At 40.3% G+C, this 23,095-nt stretch overlaps 1 protein-coding gene across 1 annotated transcript in view; it reads right to left on the bottom strand.

Annotated features, from left to right (window-relative positions):
- Window positions 1–874: 874 nt before the first annotated feature.
- CRHR1 (corticotropin releasing hormone receptor 1) overlaps window positions 875–23,095 on the bottom strand; it is a 109,483-nt gene continuing 87,262 nt past the window's right edge. The window contains exons 6-13 of the mRNA XM_074224392.1: window positions 19,875–19,995; window positions 18,726–18,879; window positions 17,862–17,922; window positions 11,595–11,667; window positions 11,039–11,124; window positions 10,678–10,813; window positions 9,095–9,136; window positions 875–8,612 (exon numbers count right to left, since the gene is read on the bottom strand). Coding sequence (XP_074080493.1) covers window positions 8,472–8,612; window positions 9,095–9,136; window positions 10,678–10,813; window positions 11,039–11,124; window positions 11,595–11,667; window positions 17,862–17,922; window positions 18,726–18,879; window positions 19,875–19,995 — 814 coding nt within the window. The 3' untranslated portion in view covers window positions 875–8,471. The remainder of the gene's footprint in view (window positions 8,613–9,094; window positions 9,137–10,677; window positions 10,814–11,038; window positions 11,125–11,594; window positions 11,668–17,861; window positions 17,923–18,725; window positions 18,880–19,874; window positions 19,996–23,095) is intronic.

Here is a 23,095-nt window from a genome sequence, read left to right as displayed (position 1 = left end):
TGTTATATATAACTTGCATATAATATGTTATAAATATGTTATATATAAATGGTACATGTGTATGTATGTATGTATTCATATATATAGTAGATAGAAGCCTAAGTCAGGAATTCAAATTTGGCCTCAGACACTTACTAGCTGTATGACCCTGGGCAAGTCACTTCACTCTGGTTTGCTTCATCTGTAAAATAAGCTGGAGGAGGAAATGGCAAACCATTCCAGGATCTTTGGTAAGAAAACCCCAAATGAGGTCCAGAAGGGTCAGATGCAACTGAAATAACTGAATAACAATAATAAATACATAATATACAAGGGATTTTACTTATATTAAAATCAAGATTTTCCTCTTCCTAGATTATATTATCAAACAAGTTTCCATTAGGAGGTTGTCAAATATGCCTTGAATGAAGAAGAGTTGAAGGGGAAAATTTTTTTTTATTAAGAGTTAAGTGGGGTAGGGGGCAGCTAGGTGACACAGTGGATAGAGTCCTGGAGTCAGGAGGACCTGAGTTCAAATTTGACCTCAGGCACTTAACAATTGCCTAGCTGTGTGATCTTGGGCAAGTCACTTAGCTCCATTGCCTTAAATAAAACTTAAAAAAAGAATTGAGTGGGGAATAAGAAAAAAAGAGTTAAGGGAAGGTAGTAGGTGAAGGACTGAAACTAGACTGAGGACAGGGGTAGACTGGGACATGATATTTGCTAATCATGCCCATATTAGCTTGTTTCTAAAAGAAAATTTTTTTGTGGGTAAAGCAACTGGATAAAGAGATCACAAAGTCAGCAAATGTCTGAGGTTGGATTTGAACTCAGATCCTTCTGGCTCCAGGTCCAGCTTTCTATCCACTTCACTATCTAGCTGCCCTTCTAAAATACTTTAGATGACTTTAATTTTTATACAAATTATTCCTGTCCTAGAGCCCCAAACCCTTCTGACAAAAACAAGTAAGCAAAAGCAACTGACACTAAGACCTTGTCTGACGATATACATGGCATTTAACCCTATTTGTTGTCTACTTTTCAAAAGTGAAAGAGGAAGGTGCTGTGTTTCATTATTTTTTCTCTAATACTTTTACTGATTTCCCCACTATTCTAGAGTCCAACTTTCTTTTTGTGATCCTTTTATTTATATGGTTATAACTACTTGTGAATACCATTCTCTTGCTTCTTATTCCAATATGAATCAGTTCATTTATGTTTTCCCATAATTATTTTTTGGAGTTAACTGGGATTAAGTGACTTGCCTGGGCAAGTAAGTATGGTCACACAGCTAGTAAGCATCAAGTGGCTGAGATCAGATTTGAACTCAGGTTCCCCTGATTCCCAGGGTGATTCTTTACACTGTAGCATTTAACTCTCCAACAATTTCTTGAATTCCTCATATTTGTTATTTCTTATAGCACAATAATCTTCCAATTAAATTTACACCATAGTTTTCCAGTCATTCCTTAGTTGATGGGAACTTATTTTGTTTGAATCCATACTCTTTGAGTTCTTCCTCTCCCTACAGGATCAGTTAAAAAAAGTTATCTTTAAGGAAGTAATAGGACATAAGAATGGGAAATTAAGGAATATGATGGAATCCTGGAGGGAGGGAGTGACAGTAGATGAATAGTGAGCAGTATCTTTAAAATGTTTTATTTATAACTTTTGTGTATTTATATCACAGTCATGTCTGGAAAATAAAATCCAACCAAAACAGCACTCCTCTAAACTGCACACTCTCATTTACCTAAGAAAATCAATTCAAGAAAAACATCAAAAGCAGTTACCAATCAAATGTTGTATGTAGCTTTCTGCCTCAACTATTCCCTCTTTTTTTTCTCATGAGGACAGAAGTCCTTAGGAGTATCATTGCTGTTTTTCAATTACTTAGAGTTTAACTTCTTTTTAGGGGTTATTTGCCAATTATGCCCACATTAATTTGTTTCAAAAAGAAAATGGGGGTGGGTGGAGTAAAGCAATTGGGATTAAGTAACTTGCCCTGGGTCATACAGCTAATTAATGTCAGGTTGGATTTGAACTCATATCCTCTTGATATTATTTGCTATTTTTGTGGACATTATACATTCATGCATACTTTTGGTTCTAATTATTTCTCTCTGCATCAGTTTATACAGATGTTCCTATATTTCTCTGAATTCCTTGTATTTATCATTCTTACAGTATAATAACATTCTAATATATACATATGCCAGATTTTTTCCAGCTATTCCCTGGGTGTCAAGTATCCATTTTGTTTCCAGTTCTTTGCTACCACAAAAGTTTAGTTTTTATGAATAGTTTGGTTTGTGATGGACTTTTATTTCAGTCTTGTCTTCCTTGGGAGTAGCACTTGGTATTAGAATTCCTGGGTGATGGATTGTTGTATCATTTTCTTGTAAAATTCCAAATGAGTATATAGAGAAGTTATGTCAATTCATAGTTTTATTAACCCTGTAATAATGCTCCTGTAATCCAACAAATGATATAATAATTATAAAGTGCTTAGCATAGGGCTTGGAATAGAGATGGTAGTTAACAAATATTTATTCCAATCCATTCCTACAACTTATGAAACCTAAATTTTCCTGATTTTTGTCATTTTTGCTAATATTCAGGATTTCAGGTAGAATTATAGAATTGTTTTAATTGGCATTTCTCTTCTTAATGGTGATTTGGGGCATGTTTTCTAATGGCCATTGACAGGATGTAATTCCTTTTGAAAACCATTCACAAATTTTAAGCTCTTATCCTCATGTCAATATCCATATATCCAACATCTGGAAAGCATATTTTATAGAAATATGGAAATAATATTTTATCAGTGATATTTGATGCAATTTTTGCACATTTGGCAATTTCTTTTGTTAATGTCATTGATGCTATTTGTACAAAAACTCATCAAAACTATGTATTTTATCTTTTATGATTGCTTCTCTCTCTTGTTTGTTAAGAATTCTTCCCTTGGCCACAGTGATGACAAGTACTTCCTCTCAATGTTTACTTTTTTTTTTTTAAAGAATATAACCTTAGTATTCTTGTTGAATATCAATTTTGAGCTTAAAGTATATTTTATAATGGTTTGTATGAAATGTATGCTGTAATAATATTTTTCTTTCAAGAAGAAGAGATTCTCATTTGTTCTGGTTGTATCTTCAAATCTTATTTAGAGATAGTGACCTTAATGAAATGACCTCTGGAAGTTCCTCTCCTAATCTGAGATGGAGCTATCACCTTGTAGGATAGGTTGAGGATCTGAAGTGGAGCAGAAGGAAGAATCTCACTAAAAGGAGGTCTCACATTATATAATTTAATATTGCCTCTGTGAACCCAGAGAACAGCTCACTCTACCCCCAGAGGGAATCTAGTCATTGCAATTAAACTAGCTCTGCAATTAAAAGTTCTTTTAATTAATCAATGAGGGCAGTGAGGGTAGGCACAGTTGATGGGAGATAAAATGTTTGGGCAGAGAGACTATACAGCTTTTCCCCATACCACTTGCTTTATTTCCTTATAGAGGAAGGGCAGCAAGTTCTACTGGTGTTTTGGAGGACACCTGGTCTCTACTTGACCAGGGCTTGAGGCTTTCTCAGAATTAGCTGGAGATTGGCTCTTTATGAGAAAATTGCTACTTTTGTCCAAAAAAATTATTGACTAAATCCCAAATCAAACCCTTCAAAACCCATACCAATCTCCTGTGATCTGGCTTTTTTTGATACATTGCTCCAAGCTCCTGGGATCAGATGCTCTTTGGTCCAGCATACATTGAGATGCCACCATGGGGCGAAATAGCAGGTATGACTAAGGAGACTTCCATGTTCCAGCATTATGTGCTGCTTGGCGGGGGGAGGGACTGAAGAGGAAAACTCAGAGCAACACTTTGTATTTTTTTTCCTCCTGAGCATGGTCTAGTCTATTCATCTGGAGGTGGAGAGCTGGTCCACTTGGAGAGGCTGAAAAATATGGTGGAGGTCAATGGGAGCTCATTGGAAGAAAGAGGACAGGTGGGGAGGAAGGGATAGCAAGAGGTGAAAAGGAACAGGTGGGGAGGAGGGGACAGCAGAGGGGAAAGGATAGGTAGAGAGGAAGGTTCAGAAGGAGTTAAAGGGGAGAGATAAAAGGGGAAAAAGGGAGGAGGAAGATGAAACACTAGTTGGAAGCATTTCTTCAGAAAGGAATACAACAATGAATTGCAATTTTCTTAGTCCTAAGATTTTCAGTGAAGAGTGGAACATATTTGATAGGTCAGAGAAAAAGTCAAAACCAAAGGGGAGTATTGGTACCATGCCTTTTTATCTTCAAATAAAGCCCTTTGGGGTCCATGCATATATCCATATTGATTCACTCAATATAGATCAAACCTTCTCTTGGCCTTCCTGATCTCTTCTCCTTGTTCTCTGCCTTTACCCAATCAAGGTTGAACAACATAAAGACCTTCTGGGATCATACATAGGATATCTATAAGGATATTACAAAGAGTGCAAAGGACATCAGATAAGGGAATGAACTTGTATTTTCATTGGTATTGTGGACTCCCAGGCGAGGAAACTCTCTTCACCAATGCATGTTGGCATCTTCACAGTTTATTGGCCTAGAGAATTGTCTGGACTAGAACATTGAGAGGGTGACTTACTCTGGTTCATAACCTCAGTTTCTAGGTCCACTTGCTATTATACCGTGATAACTTCCAGTTTGCGGGTAGGGATGGGAAAGGAAGGTAAGAAAATTAAAAGTCAGGCCCCCAGCATTTGGAATGTCCATTTCTTTAGGACCTAGTGTTTTAATTGCTAAGGGTAGCTTTTCTATGGCCCTGTGAAGAACTGGAGTATCTTCTGAATTTGGGTGTTTTTCCACTTGCATCTTCATCTACGTGATGCAGTATTGAATATAAAAATGACAGCTATAGAGCTGGAAAGAATCTCAAAGATCCCTTAACTTCAAGAAGTGACTTGCCTAAAGTAGTAATCATCGCAGGTAACAATTATCACAAATAGAATTTGAACCATTGAACCTTCTTCTTTTTCTTCCCCTCCTCTCCTTCCTTCTCTTTTTCTCACACTTCTTCCTCCTACCTCTTCATGAAATAAGTCAGAATAATCTAAAGAAGCCAGGCTAACATGACCACCTTTCATTTTTTTCTATTCATGCTACCCTCCTTACCCGTGGTATGCCTGTCTCTCCACATTAATCCATAGCCACTCTCTCCTTCCAGTCAGACTATATCTTATTGTATAATTCTTCCTTTACTTGAGAGTCACTTCGATCCTTACTGGTACAATGTGAAAGTACATTATCTTGTAACAGCAACAGCAACAACAACAACATCAACAATAATAATAGATAGCATTTATATAATGCTTCAAAGTTTGCAAAATGCTTTACAAATATTATCTCCTTTAATCCTCACAACAACCCTGGGTGATGGGTGCTATTGTCAGCCCCATTTTAAAGAGGAGGAAACTGACTTGTCCAGGGTGACACATTTCGTATATATGTCAGTATTTTATCTTGGGTCTCCTTGACTCCAAGAGTCAAGGATTCTAAGCACTATGCCAATTAACTGCCTCCAGGTGATCTTATATTACCTTGTACTCCTTTATATAGACTTAAAAACTAGAAAGGTCCTCAAAGGTTATTCATTTTCCTTGTAGGAATCCTAAAAGGTAGTCATCTCATCAGTCTTCAGGATGAATGAATATATGGAGGAAATAACACTGGGTTTGGAGTCGGAGGATCTAGGTTTGGATCCTGGTTCTCTCACGTCCTTCTCTGGGCTTTCCATCTCCTCATGTGTAAGGAATGACTAGGGTGAGATGATGAGGAAGTTCTCCCCCAGTCCTAGCTCTCACTTTCCACTTCCAATGAGGGTTAACCACTTCTCAGGGACCCAGATCCCTGCCTAACAGCCTTAGAACCTTTTAGTTGTTCCTTGTCCATGGATTTTAGCTAATAACAATGGCTAGCATTGATATAGAGTTTTAAAATTTACAAAATATTTTGCCTTCATGACCTCATTTGAGTCCACAATCCTGTCTACCCAAGCTTTTGTACCAAAATGGCTGGAAGTTCTTAGGGATTGGAGATTGTTTTTAGTTCATTTTATTTTGTTTATATCCCATTCCACCCTACAGCCAGAATCTTGGATAGGGCTGAACTCAATAAATACTTTTAAAGGACACTTTGTCAGTCCAGTTGGTGGTGGAGGAGGACCCCATTCAGGAGCCATTATGCAGCTGCTTCCTTTGTCTGCTATGACAGCCTCACACTCTATTATCTTTTCCTTTAAAATGCGAGATCCTCAAGAGCAAGAGCAGGGAGTGTTGTATTTTATTTCATGTCTCCAGTATATAGAAAGTGCTTAGTAAGTGCATGTTTTTTGACAAACTCCTTTCTGATTTTCATAAGATTATGCTCCCAATCTGCCTTCAGGGCTCCAAGACCATTGTCTTGGATTTTGGAGTCCAAGAGGTGGGGGGGATCTCCCTACTTTGGATGTCTTTCTCTGCCTGACCAGGCAAAATAGATTTCTTAACAGTTTTCTTCCCATTCTCACATTCTCTTTTCACCCCCCCCCCCACTTTGCCTAGCTCCCTCTATTTCTCCCCCTTTCTTCCCTCAACAAAAACCTCATTTTCTAAATTTCTCAGATCCTTCCTTTGGTGGAAGGCAAACTTGAGAATTATTTTACTTTCTTGGCTGTTTGAGACTCATTAGTCATTTCATGTTCCTTCTTTGTCAGCAGGGACCCATTATCCAGCTTCTCATTTTCTTCTATCATATTTCTGTGAAGCCCTCTGCCCCAGATTGAGTAAGAGGTTCTCTCCTCCCTTCTCTTCTTCCCACACATATGCCTCCCACGAGTTCCTCCCCATTTTCTGGCCTTTTACAACTCTCCCCTGTAGTTACTTGCAATGGTTAGATCTCATGAAGTGGGTGAGACAGGCAGGGGTTTCAATGTTCTTTGTTATATCTCCCTTCCTCTGAATGCCCCTCACTGGCTTCTCCAGGTCCTGCTCTTTCCTCACAAGATTATATGTTAAAACTATTATATTCCTACTTTCAAGGGGAATACCAATTCTCAGGCTCTTTTAACTGGAACCCCCCCTCCAATACACACTCATATCTTCTCTGACTCCAACTCTTTTCCCAGGCTGACCCTCTCAATCCATGACAGGGACCATTTAGGGCAACTCTCTTCCCTAACTTACCCAGGGTTGCAGATACCAAAGTTCATTCTTGTATGTACACACACACACACAAACACACACACACACAAACATACACACACATCTCTAAAGGCATATGCTCTTAGATAGAGCCCAGATGATTTAGGAGAATGGGGAATCCTTTCTCTCCTTCCTTCTCCCCTCCAGAGCTATGACTAGTAGTCTTGACATCCCAATTATTTGCTCAGCTTCACAATACATGCCTATAAAGCAACTTTTATAAGAAGTCTGAGTAGCAATGGGCTCAAGACTTTGTATCAGGGAATGAATAATTTTGTAATTCCAGAGAAATGATCCCTACAAGTAATAGATTTCAGGGGTAGCAGAGCCCTCAGGCAGAAAATAGTGAGTCTCTTCTTCCCCATTTAGGGAAGGGTAGTACCACTCATAAGGCACCTGCTTCTCTTGTTATAGTGAGCCAGAGAAAAGTAAGCCATAGGCAAGAAATGATGGCAAAATCATTTGTGGGAGTGGAGAGTGCCTAGGTTCCTGATGGAGTTGTGGACATTGGAGTTTCAGTGATATTGATTCTTCTTGATGATGTCATTGTGGGTTCTGATGATGTGGCCATGGTTCATGGTAGCATCATTGGACTTTCCAATGATGTAGTTGTGATTGCCACAAAAAGATATCATCAATATCAGGAATTTTGATGATAATATCAGTTTCCCCAGATGTCATTATGATGATATAACAATGTTTTTCATGAAGAAATTCATGAAGATGCTCTAATACCAACTGGTGACCTCTCTAAGGCTGATGATGGCAACCAACCAATCCAGTGGTTTCTAATTGGATGGTTACATTGTGCTCCAAGATGACAATATACATCATTAATTTTCATTGTCCATGTGCTTTTAATCTTCCATCCTGTCCCTGGAGTAAGTCCTGCCCAAAGGGCAGACAAAGGGCACAGAAGAGCAAATTAGGTGTAAGACTCAGCAGCCATCAGAGTTCCAGGGTCTTCTGGAAGACCCTGCTTTTCCCATCCATCTCTTAAATGCTCATCATGACCATTTTCCTGTTTCTGTCTGGGTCTCATGGATCCAACATTTCCCATGTTCTCAGGGCTGCTCTAGGCTAACAAGTAAGTGCTGGAATATGCCAAAGTTTAAAGAAGAAACTGTTTTCCTGCACAGACTGGGAAAAGTCAGGCATGAAGGACATACTTAATGATGTGTTCCTCCCAATAATCAAAGTTAGATTCTTGGTTCTGTCCCCTTTGAGATTCCTCAGCCTCCACCCCTGTATTCCCCATTCCTTTCAGACAGCTGTTGATTGTTTGATGCTATGGAAACTGACTCGGGTAGGGGAAGTAGGGATGGACATGGCCCTAGCTACTCGGGCACGGATGGAATGTTTGTCCTGCCACCGATGCCACCTCTTCCGGACAGCTGAGCGGACCTGCAAGCAAAAAATTGACAGCATTAAGACTGGGTTAGGATGACAGTTACTTCATAAATCCTAGATCCATCATTTCTCTATTTTCCAGACTAAGAAAAAGTTTCACTAATAAAACATCAAATCTATGACTTTAAACCCTGTGAGCAGTCCTCTAGGTTCTTAGGAAGGAAGTGCAAAGAAATGGTTGAACAGAGTAGCCATTGGGAAAATGTTGGTGAGGGGAAAACAAGAACCCTAAGACTCACATCAAAGACTTTCACCTTAGTGGAGGAGCTAGAAGAAGCCCCTTAGCCATTTCACTCCTTCATAAATAATTTTATCCACCGACATAGGAGAAGAGAGGAGAAAACATAAGGGGCTATTATATATATATATAATCATCTATAACCCTAACTTCTCATCCCACCACCCTACAACCAGTCAAGTAGAAAACCCAATTCTCACTAATCTCAAAAGTTTTCTTCATTTGGGAAGTGCCTTACCTCACTGTTGAGGAAGCAGTAGAAGACAGATACGAAAAAACCCTGGTGGAAGAAAGGATAAGACCATATTATTTTGAGTAGGGAGCAGTTTGGTGGCCTGGCCTTGCTCTGAAGTTTTGTTTATTCTAGCTCTTCAGCTTTGACCTTGGTCTCTCTCTCTCTGCCCTTTGCACATCCATCATTTTGTTCCTAAACTAGTTAGCATCCAACTCACTTCTGGAAGCCTTCTCTGACTAACCATACCCTTTACTGCCAGCTGCCTGTGACATTGATGCTTGCCATCGTTTCCCATATTAATTAACAACTTTCTAATACTTGCCACCTATAGACTGGCCCTCCAGAAGCCATACCCCTATTCTCTGGGTGAACTACTGTCCTGAAGCTCAGCTGCCTTGATTTATGAGTGAGCAAACTTACCTAGCCCACTATAGCTGATGCCATACCAGATGATGTTTCATATTCTGTCTAATCAACCACCTGGTCATCTTACTAACAATTCTGCTATAGTATCAGTATATTTGTTCCCTATTCTAAGCAGTATTCTAGAAACAGTGACTAAATTAGTATTATTGCTTCTGGAAAGGGCATGTCAGTTAATTGCCTTATAGACCTATTTAGTATCTCTGTGGCTCACCAGACCAGAACATTCCCTCCCCTGGCCATCATTTTCCTGCATGAGTGGTCTCTCCCTATCAGACTGCAAACTCCTCATATTTCCAGGGCTTAGCATAGTCCTTGGCAAGTAACTCTTTGTGATTCCGTTTGGAGTTTTCTTGGCAAAGATACTAGAATGGTTTGACATTTCCTTCTCCAGCTTATTTTTTTTTTGATGAGAAAACTGAGGCAAACTGAGTTAAGTGACTTGTCCAGGGTCACATAACTAGTAAGTGTCTGAGGCTGGATTTGAACTCTGGAAGATGATTCTTCCTGATATCAAGCCCATTATTTTATTATTGCACCACCTAGCTGCTTGGATGGCACATAATAAAAAAGGTTTCATAAATGATTTTTTTCATTCCTTCATTGGTTTCGCTTTGTCTGTCCTGGATCACATGTCAAACCTGAACTTAGAAACTTAATAATTCAGTTCCCTATTTTACCTGTAAGGAAAATGAGGTGGAGAGAGATTAAATAACTTGTCCAAAGTCATGTAGTTAATGCCTGTACTTAGACAACTCTCACTTGAGAGAAAGCCTCTTTGGAATTAGAAGACCAGAATTTCAATGCTAGTTTATTAACTATGTGATCTTGGCCAAGACCCTTTGACTTTTAGCCTTTTCATCTGAAAAATAAATATAGTTGGACTCACTGCCTTCTTTCAGTTCTGATCCTATGACCCTATGATTACTGTCCCTTTCTCTCTCCTTATTCCATAGCTGCATCATAAGCTTTCAAAAGCAGGGACAGTACTCCTTCCTTCTCTGGTCTTATCTACATGGTGGGAGCCAAAGCAGTACTCAAACAATATGAAATTTTATTAACAGATGGGTTGCCTGCTATACAAAAAGAAGAGCAGTCACCAACCCCCATGCTTTCTCCTCCCACCTCCATCAAATGATGAAGACTGGGGAAGAGAGTAGTACCTGGAAGGATTCCAGGAAGGAGTTGAAGTAGATGAAGACAATTCGAGAGATCTCATCCTCCCCAGGGTTTACAAAGAACAACATATATGTGATACCCAGAAGAGGCAACAGCACAAGGGTAGCTTTCACAGCTTTCCTGAAGGAAGAGGAGAGAACAGGGGATAGGAAATCAGGAGTTGGTAGCTAAAAGTCTTATTTTAAGAACCCTCCTACAAGACCCGTTGGAGGTCATTGGAGACAAATAACCAGTGGCAGATTGGAAGTGAGAGAACTGTTCTTTAGAAACTCTCAGAGTAGGTGGGGGGGGAGGAATTTCAGGATTGATAGAGTGAAACTCTGAAGGTTCTAGGGAAATAGTCACCTGTACTGAATGGTCTCTGACGTGGTGGAGGCCCGGAGCTTAGTCATGAGTATACGGACAATATTGAAGAGGAAGATGAAGTTGATCTGAAACAGACCAGAGTCAGTAGGGCCAAGGCTGGTCATGGCTTTTCCCAAGGGCTCCTTGCCCTTCCCTCAAGGGCCATTGCATCTCTCAAAGACCTTTTGCCCAGGATTTGGTGCTTCAGTGAGATAACTAACCACCCCCAAATGGGATGGAAACATACTATCTTTGTTATGAGAGGATGTGATGACATGCTCATCACAGAGAAAGAATCAGTTTTCTGATCTTAGATGTTCTAAATTTGGACAGTGGAGTGCAGAAAGTAGTCTAGGTTTCAGACTCCCAAAGCACTTACAAACATTTGGCTCCTGCACTACTGTCAGGTCTGCCTGATGCCTGTCCTAGATGTACCCAACACCCAAATCACCAGTATGGTTTCTTCTAGGTTCCTTTTCTATTCAATTTTCCATTATGAATCACTCTTGCCTGACCTGCTCATCCCAAACAAATTATACTCCTACTAAGTTCTTACCAGCAAGACCAAAATCATGGGACCCTGGTAGATGTAGTCAGTGTACACTCCAGCCCTCTTTCCAAACCAGCACCTGGAGAGCAGAGGTTGTAGTTAGCAGGAGAAAGGACCTCAGCCTCTTAGAGCTACATGAGACCTACAACCCTAGGGAGGAAGGGTAGGAGGCAATTTATATAGCTCAACTTGTCCCAGCTCCACCAAAAGGATCTCAACTAAAAATCCTCAACTAAAGCCTTAGTTATCTCCTCTATAAAATGACTACCAACCTTCCAGTATTTCAATGGGTGTTTAGCCTTTTTTGCATCATGGACCCCTCAGAAAAATATTATTTAAATCAAAGGAAATGCCACATTTCAGTTTGAGGTTAGTGAAAGTAAAGATGTAATTATTTTCCATTCAAGTTCTCAGAACACCTGAAATCTATTCATGAACCTCAGAGTAGTAACTACTGTTCTGCTGAGAAAATCAGAACTGTCTTTGGTATCATTCATTTGTTCCATTGCAATCTAACAAACACACAGAGATCACCTGTATTGTGAAATGCTCCGAGGGTACAAAAATGAGAACCACCTTGCCCTTAAGGAGATTACAGTTTATTAGGGATGTTGTCATGTGATATATGCATCCTGAGTATGATAAAGGTAGAATGAGACAGGGACAAAGGAGCAACCTAATGTGCTCTGAGAAATTTAAAGATCTAAAGAATTTCATGACAGGAGGAGATACAGATAGAGAATGGGTGAAAGACAGTTTCAGAAACTATTTATTGAAAAAGGAATGGGTGCTAGAAAAACCAAGTAGTGGAACCTGGTTATTTTTCTGACTCTCCATCCCATAAGTGTAGTAGAAAATGGAGTTGGGAAGTAAGGAGATCTGAGTTCTAAACCTCATTCTGACCTTCCCCAGTTGCGTGACCTTTAATAAGTTATTTTCATTTTTCTAGATGATGAATAGGATAGAAAACTGGTCTTATATTGCCTGGACAATCCTTGTCTGGCCAGAAGACTATAAATTCAGTTGAATGTAAACTCCTTGAGGGCAAGGGCTACATTTCATCTTGTTTAATAATAATTAGCATTTATATAGTTCTTTAAGGTTTGAAAAAATGTTTTATAAATGTTATCTCATTTGATACAACAACCCAGGGAAGAAGGTGCTTTTATTATCCTCCTTTAATTGATGTCACAGGAAACAGGCAGACTTCTCCAAGTTCATTCAAGTATCTAAGGGAAGATTTGAACTCAGGGCTTCTTGACTGCAGGTCCAGTATTCTATCCATTGTGCCAAATGACAAACTCTGTATTCCCCTGCTTTGTAGAATCTCTTGCTTCAGTAGTAATGCTTTTCTTACTGGTTTGATTTCATTTATTTCTGACTCTTTGTGACCTTGTCTGGGGTTTTCTTGGCAAAGATACTGGGGTGGATCACCATGACCTTCTCCAGTTCATTTACCAGATGAGGAACTGAGGCTAGCAGGGTGAAGTGACTTATCTAGGGTCACACAGTTTGTAAGTGTCTGTGACTAGATCTGAACTGGGGAAGATGAGTCTTCATACAATCTATCTTCAAGACTCTGAATGAGATAATGAGATTGAGGTGAAGGGGTGGCTAGGTGGTGCAGTGGACAGAGCACCGGTTCTGGAGTCAGGAGTACCTGGGTTCAAATCTGACCTCAGATACTTAATTACCTAACTGTGTGGCCTTGGGCAAGCCACTTAACCCCATTTGCTTTGTAAAAATCTAAAAAAGAGAGAGATTGAGCTGAGACACAGACACATTTTCCTTGTGTTTCATTTTAGTTATACCCTAAACATCAGTCTCACAGGCTAAAGAGTAAGAGCATGGCATCCTTATAGATTCAGAGAAACATTATCATGTCAGAGCTTTGCAAGAACTGCACCAAGAGCATAATAGAAAGTGGGGTTGGGAGTAAGGAGATCTGGGTTCTATTCCTCACTGTGAAACTCTCCAACTGCATGACCTTGAATAAGTCATTTTCATTTCTCTAGGTGGTGAAGGGGATAGAATGTTGGACCTGGAGTTAAGAAAATCTGAATTCAAATCCAGCCTCAGATTTCTGTAGCTATTTGATCTTGGACAAGTTACTTAACCTCAGTCTGCACAATTTCCCTCATTTGTAAAATGAGACTATATGAGGATAAAATGAAAAAATATTTGTGAACCCCTTGGAAAATCTTAAAATATTATAAAAATGCCATCATCATCATCATCATCATCATCATCATCATCATCATTTCTCTTTTCTGGATCTCAATGTCCTCATCTATAAATTGGGATTAGAGACTAGGGTCCCATCCATATACCATGGATCTGTATTATTCTGACTGCTCTTTACTCATCCCCTGCCTTCCAAATTCAATAAGCAATCATTAAGCCCCTAATGAGTGCCAAGTACTGATGCTGGGCTCTGGAAGAAATATTCAGTCCATAGAAGACATAACTCTCTGTTCTCACGGAACTTACAGCTCTAGATACGGGAAAGAGGCAAGAATTCAGGGTAGGTTTTGATGCTAATCCAATGAATTGGGATAGGGTTAGCCCTTAGTCCTGAGGCAGTGGGGACTTGGGGGAGGGAAAGGAGACAGTGTCACTAGGTAGGTATTCCCCAGACACACCAGCTTGTGCTGTTCTACCTCCCCCACTCCCATCTCTCACCCCCAACCAAGCTAGACTCCCTGCCTTTCCAGCTGGGATATAATAGAGCTTACTCTCCCAGGAATGTGAGAGATGCAGAAATCAACCAGCTGCTTCTGAGTCAGGCAGGAGTCACCCTGATAAATATGGAACATATTCAGATTTCTTGTCTTTCCCAATACAGCTGAGGTGTCTCCATTTCCCAGGCAGACAGCCTCTTCGGGGGGGGGGGGGATGAGAAGGAAAGGAATGGGGGGAGGGGCTGACAGCTGAGATAACTGGAAACCTGGGCCATTTTTGCCTATTCAGAGCTGGGGGAAGCCTTTGCTGTGAGCAGACATATCCCTGCAAAGGAATGGGAGATGTACGTACACACACACACACACACACACACACACACACAGAAAATCATGCTTACACAGAGATATAACAGACTCCAGGCTTTTACTTTAACATTAAAACTATGTTCACTTTATAACAGATTTTTGCCATTTAGTCTATTGTATATACTGAAAGAATAAGAAAAGCCTCATAGTCTTGACCATGAGGTCAAATAGATATATCCATGGACACACGCCTCCCCACACATGCACATAGGGATAAGCTCCAAGTCACATATGTACTCATTAAATGATATGCACTTATATCAATGCTCTCCTAAAAAAAGAGGAGAAAGTAGAGGTTCTGGAATTGAGGAGCTATTGAAAGTAATAGTATCTAAATTTATAGAGTACTTTTCACACATCATCTTATTTTATGTTCACAATACCCCTACATGGAAGATCAGAATTATTAGATTCATTTCACAGATGAGGAAACCAAGGTTCAGAGAGTGCCAGTGACTTGCTCGTAGTCACATAGCTAAGTGTTAGAGGCAGAATCTGAACCCAGGTCTGATCCAACCCTAAGGCCAGTATAACCAATGCTGTCTCTATAGAGGGATATATTGCATTAAATTTAAGTCAATGACTAGCTGGGCACTCAGCCCAGATCTCTTTGGACCTCTCTATCCTAATTTATGATTCTTCCAGCATGGAAGTGTCTGTGACTAGATCTGAACTCCAAAGGATAAGTCTTCCTGACTCCACACCCAGCACTCCATCCAATGTACTGCATGTAACAATGGGAAGAAGATAGAAAATTAGAAGATTGCCTTTGCCACCGATGAGCTTTGGGAGCCACAACCTCCTTAAACAATAGAAATTTCAAGTGGACATGGTAATACCTTCAGGACCCCTTTACAGGGTTGGTGTGAAAAACCTGTCTGGTAAACCCTACAGAATGTGATAAATGGGAATTCTTTTTAGACTGGGTTTTTCAAAGGACAGGTGGGACATATACTTTCATTCTCAGTGTCAAAGGCCCCCTCTGGAGAAGTCAATCTTGTCCATCTCTTAACCTCCCTTAGATGTTTTATATCCCATCCAAACACCTCAGCATATTTTATATGGGACAACTTATCCAAAGAGAACCATGGTGGTTTGCTAACTCATTCATTAAGCTCTAAATCATTTAAACTTCTATTCTTGACCCCAATTAGTGTCTGTGCTCATTCCTTCTTTTCTCTAAGGAAATGAAGCAGAGTGAACTCTAAACAGAACCATAAAATGTCAGTGCTTAAAAGTACCTTAGAGGCCATTTCATCCAACCATCTCATATTATAGAGATAGAAACTGAATCCCTGATAGGGGAAGTGATTTGTAAGGGTCACACAACCAGTTGGTGGAAGTAGGGGTGATTAGAATCCGTATTTCTTTATGCTCAGTGATCTTAGAAGTCAAAGTTTTGCTACATCCTGTAGACTCTGAGTCTATGAGCTCATAAAGGTGATTGGGTCCATTCTTCAGATGGGAAATCTGAAGTTTAGAGTAAGGGAATTGAGAGTAAGGCTGAAGATGTTGCATAGCTATGCCTCACTTATATTTAGTTCAGAAGCAAGTCAAAAAGTCACCCTTGTGATGTTATTAGTCTTCTTTGAGAATGAGAGAGAAAGGAAATAGTCTTGTGATGGCAGGGTTTAGGTGGACAGTTGGGTTTAAGGGTTGGAGGTAGTGTCATAAGGGTTGGAAGGATAACTGTAACATTTCCAGGCTCAAGGCAGACTGACCCCTGAGAACCCACAGATACTTATTCTTAAAATTGAGAGTCAGTCCCATGCTCAGCACATCTCATCTGGGTTCTATTCATCTGGAACAAAGTGAAGTCATTTCTGATTTAGCATAATAGGTAATAGATCTGTGGGTGGAAAGTCATATAGTGTGACTCACCTCACTTTACATATGGGGAAACTAAGGCACAGAATGATCTAGTGATTTACCCAAGGCCACACAAAGTCCTTTCCTCAAACTCATTGAACTGCCAAACACTTACTTTTTTCATCCTAATTTCTCTTACATCTCATCCTCACCTCTCTACTCTCCTCAAATTATTTCTAGTTTGCACTCATCTCGTCTTGTCTGGACTATTGTAACAGACTCCTAACTGGGTCTTCTTGCCTCTCCCTTCTCTAGTCACAGAACAATATAAAGGACCTCAAAGACCATTTATTTAATTCAATTAAATTTGCAGAAGGAGTCATCTGGCCATTGCTTGGAGTATTTTAATGAGGGGAAACTCACCATATTCTAGGATGGCACATTTACTTTGGGACAGTTCTGAATGTCAGCATGTTTTTCCTTACATCAAACCTAAATGGCCCTCTCCACTTTCTTTCCCATCACTTCAAGAGATCACTACTGGGACCAATTATCTAATGCCTTTTCCTCATGATAACCCTTCAAATATCTAGGAACATAGAAACTGTCTCATGATAAGTTTTCCTTTTTACCTGCAGGCTAAACATCTCCAGTTCCATCAACTACTCTGTGTCAAGGTTTCTTGGTGTTTGTGTGTGTGTGATGATCCCGTTTTGTCAATCTGGTGTATCCCTTGGTCCCCTTCTCAGAATAAGATTTTTTTAAGTGCATAAAATAGGATCACAGAGGAATATAATTGTATAGCAATACAGATATCAAAATATTTTTAAAAAGAAGTTTGCTGACCCTTGGTTAAGAGTCCATACTCAAAGGGATTACTTCCTAGTGCTCTTACCATCTGGCATGCCATCTTCCTGTTGAATTTGTCAACATCCTTCCTAAAAGGTGATGCCCTTAAATTAACTCAATATTCTAGGTGTGTTCTTACCAGAGCAGAATGCAGCAGGACTATTAGCTTCCTGGTCCTGAACATTAAACTCCTCAGCATACTTGAAAATAGGATACAGACCTATCACCCTTACAAATACATTTTACAGATCAGACAACCGAGATCCAGGAAACAGAAATGACTTGCCCAAGGGAACCCAACTGATGGGTGGGGGGAAACAAGGACTTTTAGACCAGTTTCCCCTTGGTGTCATGCTTTAGTTTAGACATCTGACTACTCTTCTTTTGGTCACACTCAAGTAAAACATTCTTCCCCACCCCACTCCCATATACCTTTGAGGTTGGGGTAAGTTGTGGTGGGGAGAAGAAGGGTTCTTTGCTCACTGTAGTTTGATGCCTTTCTAAAGGTGATGCCTCTGCTCTAGACCTTTAATGATAAAAGGGAGCGAACAATGGAACATCCACTTACTTCTCATTATCATAGTATAGTTTGCCAATGGCCCAGGCCACGATGATGGGGAAAGGCACACCTATAGAGAAGATAGTGTGGTCAGTACCAAGGAACTTCTGTCTTAGAGTTAACCATTTTAGGGACATTCAGATAGGAATTACCCATCCTGAGTCAAAGAATCTTAAAATCATTCATTGTGGATTTGGGGATTTGATGAAATCCATGTAACAAAACTCTTTGTCTATCAACAGGACAAAGGTTATCCAAGCATATCATGATTTCTGCTCTGCACATACTAGGTCCAAAATTCAATTGATAGATTGGTTTGGATACCAGATTACGGGGAATGGAGCTCAGGGAATGAGATGATTGCTTGTACTCAGTTAAGTGTCCTGTATCTCACAAGTCCCACATCCCTCTTAGTTTCCCATCTAGGATAACACTCTTCCCCTGTCTCTCAGGGTTCCAAAACAGGTCTTCCCCACCCGCCCCCACCCAGGTCACACAGCTTATATCAAGTGTCTGAGGCTGGATTTGAGCTCAGGTCCTCCTGACTTCAGGGCCTGTGCTTTATTTGCTGCACCATCTAGTTGCCCCAAATGGGTCCTCTTTCTAGCTAGAGAAGAGGAATGGGAAACCTTGATGTGAAAGAGACCTACACAAGATGAGGGGAGTCATCACTAGGGAGAAACCCCAGAGGGCAGAGTCTACTGTTTTTCTCCCTACTCTTCTCATCCGTGTGTGTGTGTGTGTGTGTGTGTGTGTGTGTGTGTGTGTGTGTGTGTGTGTGTGTGTGTACAGTAGGAAGGGAGGATGGGAGCTGGTAGACATGGTGCTGAGGGGTCATTGAGGAAAGATTCTTGACCACCAGCCAATACTCACACCAGCCAATACAGATGAACATCCACTTTCTGAGCTTGTCAGTAGAATAAGTGAGCACGATCGCTGTGTGTAGGTAGCAGCCTTCTCCAAACATCCAGAAGAAATTGGTAACATGAAAATAGTTGTAAGCAGCTGTCACTAGCCGGCACCAGCCCTACATAGCAGAGAAGACATGGGTTTAAGTTCCCAGAGGTCAGAAGGGAGAGGGTTTTAAGTAGCTTTTATCATTGCCCATTCCTCAGCCTCTAATTCTGCCTCTGTGTCTACCTCATTTAGCTTCCTAAATAAGATTATAGATTAAGGAAATTGGTGCAGAGATGTGAGGACAAGAGAAACTGAGTCCTTGCCCTCCTATCCCAATATCTCTGCACCAGAGTCAGCAGGTCCTTTGGAAGATAAAGCAAACAACAAATGCTCCTAGGGAGCATTTTAGAGGAAGTGGTATGGGGTCTGTTCTCCATCATCAGGAAGGAAGGAGTCAATAACAAAACTTCTGATATTTCATTGAGTAAAATCTGGGGAGTGCTCATTAGCTCCAAACTTCTCTTCTGGGTTCAGTCCCCCCCCCAAATGACCTTAATTCTGGGATAAGAATATAGGGAAAAGGGGAAGAAGGAAAACTCTGGGTCTGATCCAGTTTTGGACAGTCAAGGCTTTGATCCAATCTGTGACTGCTTGTCAGGGCTGTGGCTGAAGACATTCCTATATTAGGAGGGAAGTTAGGTCTAGATAACATCTGAAATCTCTTCCGATGCTATTTCTTTTTCTTTTTTATATTTTCTTTTTTCCAGTTAAATGTAAAGATAGTTTTCAGCATTCATTTTTTTAAATAAGATTTTGAGTTCCATATTTTTCTCCCTCCTTCCCCACTTCCCAAGACAGCAGGTAATCTAATATTGGTTAAACATATACCATCATGTTAAACATATTTCCTTATCAGTCAAGTTGCAACATTAAGTTTTTATGGCTATCTGAAAATAAAAAGACCTCTGTTTTTGTGGGTCAAATATCAGTCCCATTTTATTCCCCTTAGACAGCATCTATCTTTGTCCCCTGCTTCTAGTCTTGTATTTGCCAATCACTCTCTCTCCCTTGGCCAAAGCCCTGGCTCCCCAGGCCTAGAACCTGTTCTGGTCAGGATGTACATACCACATTACTTTGATGTACTTCAGGGCTCATGGTGAGCTGCACCACAAACCAGGTCGCATTACGTAGGATAAAGGCAGAGATGAGGTTCCAGTGAATGATGTTCCGAAGACACCGGATACTCCTTTATTTGAAAAGAGAGGGGAAAGGTGAGATAGAAAGCAAGATATGATTGTGGGAAAAGAAGGCAAAAAATATATAGTTAGCCAGAGATCAGTAAACCCCTCTTTGACCCGACCAACTCTAGTCCCTGGCCAGCTCAGTCCCTCAACCCAATCTAGTGTCTTGCATGTGATAGACACTAAGTAAGTACATGATGAAAAATAGAGCAGGGAGATCCTTGTTCCCTCTCCTCTTTACTTTAATAACCTCATTCCCTTCTCCAAATCTGTTTCCAGTTGACCTGGAACCTCCTGTGCCCAGGGGTTTCTCCCTGGTGATAGAGACTAGGTGGGGCTAAGTTGTGGATATCCATTTCAGATGACCCTCACTTGGAGAAGTGGTAGAACTGGAATATCAACTGGGTAAAAGATGCCAAGGGTCTGACCTTACTGAAGCACACTAGATAAACTGGTGGGGCTAGGGACATGGAGTCCTATTACTCTGCACAGTCCACTAGAAGTCGGCCTTGAAATAAACCATGAGTTCCATAAACAAATGATTCTACAAAGCAGAATCTAGTTCAGCCCTAATTCAATCTCCTTCTGCTCTAATCTCTTACAGCACCCATTGCTAGTACTTCCCAGAATTACAGAATGGTTGAGTAAAACAGGATGATAGAGGACATTTTTCAATGGACATACAAGGAAACAGAGGACCAGAAAAATGAAATTGCTTTTGCCTAGCATCCCTTGGCAGAGCTGATGGCAGGGGGAGACTTGAACCTGAATCTATATGACTCTCATATTCAACATATTTTCCACCTCTCCCAAATGCCCCTCAGACTGTTCTTGTCTAGGTTTTGTCTCTCTAGCTCAATAGTAAGGCACTTGGTGGTATAGATCATGTCTCATAATTCTCTTATTCTTCCAACACTACCCAAATATGACATTGACTATTCAGCACATACTTGAGAAATACTTGCTGTATTTGAAAAAAAATAAGAACCTTGGAAAAATCAAATATATTTGATAAGGGTTTGATATTTAAAATAGACAACTAACAGAAATTTTGTGGTTGTCCAGTTGTGTTCAGTTCTTGTGATTCCCATTTGGGGTTTTCTTGGCAGAGAGTGATTTGCCAGTTTTCTTTTCCAGCTTAATTGACAGATGAGGAAACTGAGGCAAACAGGGTTAAGTGATTTCCCCAGGATCAAATAGATAGTAAGTGTTTGAGGTCAGATTTGAATTCAGGAAGAGGAGTAAGAGGTTCTTGATTATTTTTCTTCTTTGGTATCATGGATCCCTTCTCAGAATAATGTTTTTAAATGCATAAAATAAAATACATAGAATTACAAGGAAAACAAACTATACTGAAATAAAGATTTAATATTTTTCCTATTCAAGTTCTTGGGCCGCCAGTTAAGAATTCCTGATCTAGTCCAATGCCTTCATTTTACAGATATGAAAACTGAGGCCAAGAGATAAGGAAGTAATTTACCTGAAGTCACATAGGTAATAAGACAATGAACCCTGTCCTTTCAGCTACACTGTGATAAGATTAGAGCAAATCATTTTCCCTCTCTGGATCTTAGTTTCCTTCTCTAAAACAGTGGAGTCAAACTCAAATAGAAACCTGGGTCACTAAGTTGAATATACAGATTCCTGTGGGTTGTATATGTGGGACTTAGTTATACAATATCTACATTTTATTGAATTTTTAAATTATTTAGTTAACCATTTCCCAATTGCACTTTAATATGGTTTGGACTGTACTCAGGAGTATTGTGGGATGCATGTGGTCCTAAGATCATGAGACTGACATCTCTGCTTTAGAACATGAAGGGCTAAAATTTTAAACACTTCCATTTTTGGCATACTAGGATTCTGTGAATTGGAGAACAGCCAATTTATCATTCTGTATCAGAGGAGGAGGAGGGGAAGGAGGAGGAGGAAAAGGAAGAACAGAAGAGGTATGAGTTGGGTCTGGAGAGGAAGCAGTTCTTTGGGAAGGGATCTACTTGGGATATAAATGACCAGAAGATGGAGAAGAACATCCAGGCAAAAGACTTAGTACTCTGAAGAAAAGTCTTTCCCCATTCTCAGTGCCCAATCCAACCCCTGTAGCTGTTGTCTTTAGCTTCTCAAATAAGATGTCAATGTAGGGAAGTTGGCAATGCCAGACATATGGGAACCTGGCTTTCCTGACTCCCACCATTGACTCTTTGCACCAGAACCAACCGGTTCCTTGGTACTAAGAGCAGATACTAGTTCTCCACCATGGACTATTCTACACCAGAACCAGTTGGTTCCTCAAAAACAAGGACAAACAATAGACCTTGGTTCATAGGGTCATTGGGAGGCAGGAGACTATTCCCCCTCACCAGGGGAATCTGCCTTAGTTCTGAGTGACAGTTTTCTCATCCTTCTTTCTTCCATTCCATAGCAATGTGGTACTGACTGGGACTTGGCACAGAAGAGTCTGGCACTGAGGCCTCCAACCCTGCCAACAAGGCTCTGCTGCTGCCACACACACGTCTGAGGGGTGCTGTTGCCAGCTTGCTGGAAGCTCTGCCAATAGTCATCTTCTAACTATGGGGTTCTCACTCTGACCCCTCAACCTGACCTTGGCTGTATAGACTGGGGGGCAGCAGATGGAGGGCTCTCTGAGGTGGATGAGAGTGAAGCAGAGTCATCTCCTCCCTTGGGAGTAGTGAATTAGAGCCAGATGCATTACTGCCTCCATATCACTCCTCACCCACCATGATAGCAGCTGAAAAGAGAAGCAAAGAATTGAACAAAGAGCAGGTATTTAGCAGAATGAGGCAGTTAGGTGGTAAAGTTGATAGAATTTAGGACTAGATTTAAGAGACAGCAAGTCCTGAATTCAAATTCTGACTTAGATACTTACTATGTGGCAAAAACTTTTAGCCTTCATTTCCTCATTTGTCAAATGGGGATAATAATCACACCTACCCTACAGGGTTAATAAATAAATAAAATAATGCATATAAAACACTTGGTAAACCTTAAATCACCATATAGTTTTTGTTTTTGTTGCTATTGTTAATAATAATAGCATTTACATGTCTATTATTATTAGTTATATAGCATCTATTATTATTA

The sequence above is a fragment of the Macrotis lagotis genome, chromosome 2, assembly GCF_037893015.1.
Source record: "Macrotis lagotis isolate mMagLag1 chromosome 2, bilby.v1.9.chrom.fasta, whole genome shotgun sequence".
NCBI lineage: Eukaryota > Metazoa > Chordata > Mammalia > Peramelemorphia > Peramelidae > Macrotis > Macrotis lagotis.
The sequence above is the reverse complement of the archived record's forward strand: the minus strand, read 5'-3'. Positions and strand labels throughout refer to the sequence as shown.